Source organism: Cucurbita maxima, unplaced genomic scaffold (genome assembly GCF_002738345.1).
Source record: "Cucurbita maxima cultivar Rimu unplaced genomic scaffold, Cmax_1.0 Cma_Scf00041, whole genome shotgun sequence".
Classification (NCBI taxonomy): domain Eukaryota; kingdom Viridiplantae; phylum Streptophyta; class Magnoliopsida; order Cucurbitales; family Cucurbitaceae; genus Cucurbita; species Cucurbita maxima.
The window spans coordinates 499,100-505,975 of NW_019272057.1; the positions used below are offsets into that span (position 1 = coordinate 499,100).

General features: G+C 37.5%; 2 protein-coding genes across 2 annotated transcripts in view; both read right to left on the minus strand.

Annotated features, from left to right (window-relative positions):
* The window catches only part of LOC111469756 (subtilisin-like protease SBT1.6), a 2,488-nt gene extending 47 nt beyond the window's left edge, over positions 1–2,441 (minus strand). Inside the window, exon 1 of the mRNA XM_023115170.1 lies at positions 1–2,441. This exon is cut by the window's left edge and continues 47 nt beyond it. Within this exon, the coding sequence (XP_022970938.1) occupies positions 79–2,403 (2,325 nt within the window). The 5' untranslated portion in view covers positions 2,404–2,441 and the 3' untranslated portion in view covers positions 1–78.
* Positions 2,442–4,941: 2,500 nt separating this feature from the next.
* Positions 4,942–6,217, minus strand: LOC111469893 (actin-depolymerizing factor 5-like). The gene is made up of 3 exons (XM_023115359.1): positions 6,134–6,217; positions 5,786–6,045; positions 4,942–5,393 (listed from the first exon to the last, which is right to left on the minus strand). Exons 1-3 carry the CDS (start codon positions 6,152–6,154, stop codon positions 5,243–5,245), a joined length of 432 nt encoding a protein of 143 aa, XP_022971127.1. The 5' UTR covers positions 6,155–6,217; the 3' UTR covers positions 4,942–5,242.
* Positions 6,218–6,876: the final 659 nt, after the last annotated feature.

The following is a 6,876-nucleotide window of genomic DNA, read 5'->3' on the forward strand; positions in this document are numbered from 1 at the left end:
TTTTTTTTTTTTTTTTTTTTTTTTTTTTTTTTTTTAATGGATCATAAGAACATGGTCGAATTCGGAAGGTTTTTATTATTACAACGGCTCTAATTTTGTAACTACCAGTGGCATTCGGACTACATGTTTTCCATCAGACCAAGAAAGAGAACCAAAGACTGCACCCACATTGCCTAGTGTCAGATTCTGGTTGTTGGCTGATATGGCCACTACGAAGCTCTGTTTCTTCACCGCCGTTGAGAATACCAGTTTCGACGGCTTTACCTTCACCGTCACCCCTTTCGGAGCTTCGATTTTAGCTTGGTACACCGAATTTGCCGCCCCCACGTTCGTCGCCGTTCGGATAAACGATTTTGTGGACAACACTTTTGATAGACTGGAAAACACTGCTACAATTGATGGGTAGTTCAAATTCCCTGGCAATGGCTTCCTCGCCGGACATTTCACCGGCGTTCGAGATATGACCTGGATCATCTTCGCTCCGTAGCCAATTGAGCATAGGAAGTTGACATAATCGGTGTTTGTAATGTCGTAGACTAGTCCAGGGTCCATTGCGAGGCCGAGATTCACATGACCGGCACCGAAATCGTACGGCGTAGAAGCTTTTCCAGTGGATTCTTCTGTCGTCGGCTGCCATCGGTTGTCGGTGATTTTTGCGGTGGTCATCATGGCGGATCTTATCGCCGCTGGACTCCAATCGAGATGTGCTGATTTCAATAGAGCGGCGGCTCCACTTATATGAGGACATGCCATTGATGTACCTGACAAGATATTGAACTCTATTTTTCGTGTATCGAAGTCTAAACCGGTTGGGCCGACGACGTCTGTCCAAGCGGCTAAAATGTTAACCCCTGGTGCAATCATGTCCGGTTTTAGAATTTCAGGGTTTAATCCATTTGGCCCTCTTGCAGAAAACGAAGCCACCACCGGCGCCGGTTTGATTCCGATTCGTGTGCCTCGGAAGGCGATGGTGGCGGTGGGATTTCTAGAGGACGATGCGTAGGCTTTCATGGCATCGCCTTCTACAGAGCCGACGGCGCAGGCGGGAAGGATATGGGCATCGCCGACGAGTCCTTCGCCGTTCGAAATTCCATTCGCCAGAATCATTCCAACGCCGCCGGCCTTCTTCACCACCAAACCCTTCGCCACTCTCGGGCTACTTCCTCTGTCGCAGATAACAATTTTTCCGGTCACAATCTTAGGGTCAAGCGAACTCTCCATACAGAGCGAAGCAGAGAGCTCCCCTGATTTTCCAGGGTAAACCAACGGATACATTGTACCGTTCAATGGCGCTCCGGCGTACAGCGAAACGCCGTGAATCTTCCGTCGGTTTCCCATAATCACCACCGCCGGGAAATTCCGGTCAATCGTACCAGCTCCGACCGTCGTAATCCACGGCGCTAAGTTCGTCACTGACATCCCATTGGGTCCATCGTTGCCAGCCGAAGACGAAACGAAAATGCCCCTAGAAGCGGCGCCGTACGCCCCGATTGCAATTGGGTCAAGATAATACGGCGTGGAAACGCCATCGCCGCCACCAATCGAGATCGAAATGACATCGACGCCGTCGTTAACAGCAGAATCAAACGCCGCCAGAATATCCGAATCGAAACAACCCGAATTTTTCCAACAAACTTTGTAAACCGCCAAACGTGCCTTAGGGGCCACACCCTTCGCGATTCCCGAAGCATAACCCTCCAAACTCGCCTGAAACGCGTGACGCCCAGCCGCCGTCGATGCCGTGTGAGTCCCATGGCCGTCGGCGTCTCTCGGAGATCGGTACTCAACGGTGTCGTTAATCCCAATAATCGGACCATCTGCGTTGGACCCTGCTTCGTGACCCTTAGAGAAAAACCTCGCACCGACGATCTTCCTATTACAGTTTTTGGCCGTGAACTTAGTTCCAGTCTGACAAACCCCTTTCCACCGGCGAGGAATCGGCCCCAAATTCACATCGGAGAAGCTCCGCCGTTCAGGGCAAATCCCAGTATCGAAAACTCCAATGATTACATCCGACCCATAATCGGAATCAGACCACAAACCACGCTGGTTTCGAAGGCCGAGAAATTGAGGGGAACGCGTGGTGTGAAGCTGACGGCGACGGTCCTCAAAGACAGCAAGCACAGAAGGGTGTTTTCCGACGGAATCGGCTTGCTCTTGAGTGAAAGTTGCAGAGAATCCATGAAACACGGTGTCGTAAACATGGAGGATTTTGTGGGATTCGGCGAACTCGGAAGTGTACCAGTGGAAATGGGTGGGAAAAACAGAGGGTTTAGCGAAACGGTCCACTCGGAAGATGAAGGTCTTCAATGGCGGATCAGCCGGAACTGTAGAGCCATGGATTAACAGGAGGAGAGAGAAGAAGATGGAAGAGGAGAGAGAAGTGGCGAAACAAGCGGCCATTAGAGAGTGGAAATGGAACTCAATACGCCGCGAGCAGAACTGGGGGGGAGGGGATATAAAAGAGACGACTGATTAATTCTTTTAATTTAAATTAATTAATTCTTAAATATAAAATTAGGAATTAAACGACGCCGTTAAAGGAAATTTAATGAGTCAGTGTCTTTTAGTTGCGGTACCGGTGGAAAGTACAAATTTGTCGTTAAACGACGTCGTCTCGTAAAATATTATTATTATTACTATATTTCAAAATTATTTATTTAAATTCAAATAAAAGGGAAAGGTTAAAAAAACTGTGGGGTTGCTCTCGTAAATTTCTAAAACTAGATGGGTGTTTAAGAAATTATTTAAAAAAAAGGGGGGAAAAGTGGAATAATTGATGCATTAGCTTGCGTGGATGATAATAATGAATAATGTAATTAATTATTAATTTAATGTTGATTTTTTTTTATAAGAAAAATAGAGACATGGATATTTGATGAGTGATAGACCCATGTACATATTTAATGCATGATAATTAGTAGGTAGGTCCGTATTTAATGCGTGACGATTCTTTTACATAAATTTAGATTCAAATAATTTAAAACGTCTTTAGTAGTTATATTATATTTTGTAAGTAAAAGCTTTAATTTTTTAATTTTGGTGGTCATTCGATTAACTCAAATTTTAATTTTTTTTTAGTATCACGTTTAAATATATAATTTTTGAAGAAAATTTTATTTAGATCCAAAAAATATAAAAAAAATATATAATTAATTTAAATATTATCAGACGAACAATATATTAATTAGTATTAAAAAGATCTACCATTAAAAAAATACTAAAATAACTCAAATAATTAGATATTTACGTCAACATGAGTTTAGCTCATCTAATTGAAATATATATGATCGATAAAGAGTTCAAATATTGGAATCTCACTCTACCCTTTTCTTTTGCCAAAAGCAGGGAACAGCAGAGTGAAGGAAAGGAGATCCCGTGGTAATGATCTCAATGATCAATGTCATGTTCCCATTCATCCAACCGTTTATTGCCACTAAACCCTAAATCTAATCATCATTCGTTTACATGGACGGTTCTGATCTCATTGGATCCCACACTGGTGGGTCCTAGACTCAGATAAATATTTTTAGATTTTTTTATATAAAGAATATTTGCTGGAAAGTTGGATAAATGTTTTTTTCGTGCTTGGCGCTATTTTTAATTAATTTATTTCCGCAGTAATAAATTAAGGTTACTTAGTTATAGGGAAAATAAAAGGCCAAAAACAAAATTTTGGATGATTTCTTTTAATAATAATCTTGGCATTTAAAAAATATATATTTTTTAATAATAGGTATTTAAAAAATAATTATAAAATTAGATGACGATAAATTTATTAAATTAAATTTTGTAATAATTGAAATTGTTTTTTTTATTGATTTAATCAAAATTTAAGGTAGAAATGTCACCATTTGGATTTTGAGGCCCATGACATCTGTAGTGTCGATTGTTTTGGGCCTCTTAAGAGGCCCAGTAATTAATCATAAACGGGCCTATGGCCTTTGTAAAATTATGGGTTACTTTTCATTTTTATATTAAAGGTTACTTTTGTCTTTAAAGACAAGTTTTTAAAAAAAAAAAAATCTTTTAACTTTTTTTCCTTTTATTGTTTAAAAAAACATGCATTTTCATTTAGTTTATTGAATTTTGTCGGTTTGATCTTCCACTCTACGATTATTGAATTAAGAATTTCACTTATATATAATCTTTAATTACTCTCAAATATAATGATGCAAAAACTATTCCTCAAATATTTTAATATAATCGACTACAATATTATATTATGAACTTAAAATATTAAGCACTTAAATCTTCACAACCATATGTAACAAAACGCTAAAAAGGAAAAAAAAAAAATCATTTCAAGTAATGAATAATATCACGTTAAAGTCTCAACTAATTAAATTATAATGTCCTAAATCAAAAGAATGAAAGTTTAAATCTTCATCAAGAAGTAAACAACAATATACCTATCTAATATTTCAAATTTGACCCTAACAAGAAATTAATGTTCGATGTGGTTGTTTATTATACATTAAGATTATTGAGGATTATTGAGAGTGACTCCCACGTTTGTTAATTCAGTGGAAGATCATGAGTTTATGAGAAGCTCTAAACAAAATCATTAGAGTTTATACCCAAAGCAAAATCAACGGATTATTGTTGGTAAGTCATTATCCATGATTAGCCACCAAGCAATAATTGCTCATATTGTCACACAATAAAGGATACTAATATTTAGACCTTATCACTAAAGTGTTCCAATGAATCATTATTTTATAATTTCATGGTCACATATTCTAACTTCCATTGCAAACAAACAAATGATTATGATATGAATCGATTATTTATTTAGGAGTATGTTGGTGAATTTTTTAAAGTTTCTTTTAATATTTCCATATTTTCATCCAAATCAGCATTGAAAACATGATGAATTATGCAGATTCAAGCTGAGATAAACAGGAATTAAATTATTTCTACAGAAGTGGGGAAGGAAAGTTTAAGAAGGCAAGAGGATAATATACATAAGATCAAATTACACACTACATCAATTATCAGCAGCAGCTCACCTTTTCAAGATCAAAGCCAATACAAGAAAAGGGGCTTTGATTGTCCACAACATTAGTTTTTATTTTTACTTACATTAGTTCCCAAAAAAGAAAAATAAAGATGAACAAACGAAGAAGGAAAGAGCAGATAACATATAGTGATTGGGAGTGGTCATTGATTATTAAAAAACAGAGTAAAAGATGCCTAAAGAACGATTGATGAGCTATTTTCTTTTTCTAATTCTTTTTATCTATTTGGCTCTGTCCTTGATCACATCGATCCCCATCTCAGTTGGATCGGTTGCTTGGACCTCGTAATGTATACCTTCCAGCACTCTCCTCAGTCCAGCTTTTGAAGTTGCGTATAGAATTTTTGCTCTAATTCTTGATGCGGTCGGTGACCTGCACCAGATTTATTAATCGAAGGATCAATTTCAGTTTCAGTTTTAGATTCAGATCCGTCCTCCAAAACCTTGCATTACAGTGCTCGAGTGATAAATTCTTTGTTGAGGAAACGCAGAATCATATAATCGGTTAGTTTTTCCAGAGAAATTCGATTTCAGATGTGCGATTATGCTGTTCTGAACATGTAATTAGTCAAGATCTATAACAGAATTAGAGATTATGAATTTGAGGAAACTTTGAGTCAGTTATCAAAGTTCCCGCCCAAACAGAAGCGTATTTCGCAAGATTCAAGTAATCAGATAGAATTGGACGATTCAACTGAAGCAGAGGTTAGATGAGTGAAGAACGGACGCGATCGACGAAAAACAGAGAAGAATCGAACAACATACCAGGCGATGAAGAAGATCTTGCTCTTCCGGCAATTATCAATGGTGACAAAGTCGAAATCGAACACAGCATACCGACAGTCGTCGGTCGGCAATGAGGCGGTGAGATCATCGTAGCTTTCTGCGGAACCGCCGACCTTGTCCACAGTAACCAACCTCGATCCTTCATCGATCTTAAAAACAATATACCTATGCACCTTCTTCCATTTCATTTCCATGAACGAGTTCTTGCACTCATCGCTCACCCACATTCCAGTGGTTGCCTGAGATTCGCCATTAACAAGATCAAAATTCAAGAATCAAGAAAGAAAAAAGAAAAAAGAGCAACAATCGGAGTGCATAAATGAATACCATCTTGAAAGCCATCGCCATTGTGAATTTGTAAGGTCTCGTCCGGAACTTCTCTGAGTTACTGAAAATCGACTACCTAAGAGTGAAGAGTGAACGAAGTCCGTGGCTTTATATAACGATCGCCTTCCTAAAATGCCCTCATCAATTGCACTTAATTACGCTTTTGTCCTCCATCATCAAACCATGTGTGGATCCAAAAATTTCACCCCTTAAAATTATATAATATTAAAAAATGTTCATATTATATTTAATTCAATTTTAATTTAAAATATTCTTATAAATTAATATCCTATTTAAAAAAATACTCAAAGTGTATTTTTCAAACACTTTTGAAAGTTGGATAAAAGTATTTTTTTAAAATAATTTAAAAATATTATTGAAAAATATGGTAGATTTTTTTTTAAAAAAAATCAGTGTAATTAAAAAAAAAAAAAAAAAAAAGTTAATGAGATAAATGAGGCATAAGAAGACTAGGTTCAAGTTGGCCATTATTGTTATTATTATGATTCAATGGTTGTTCTCTCATTTCAATGCTTTATTGCTTCTAAAAAGTGTTTGGAGCTTTTCCATGAATTTGTCTGGTAGAAAGTTCCGGCCATCATTCCTTTGTGTGGAGATGTAAAGTTCGAGGCGGTGTGAATAATATTTTGATAATTGATAGCGGAAAACTATGTTATGACTTAATTCCATGGACGTTTCACGTGTATCTTACTAACGAAAGGTTTGATAGTTCTTGTTCAAAG

Bases quoted from the DNA above. Each gene is read 5' to 3' on its own strand.
- LOC111469893 (XM_023115359.1), bottom strand. From the start codon at position 6,154: ATGGCGATGGCTTTCAAGATG. The intron at 6,046-6,133 runs GTATTCATTTAT...GGCGAATCTCAG, and splicing joins TGGCGATGGCTTTCAAGATG to GCAACCACTGGAATGTGGGT. The intron at 5,394-5,785 runs GTATGTTGTTCG...AATCTGGTGCAG, and splicing joins AAGATCTTCTTCATCGCCTG to GTCACCGACCGCATCAAGAA.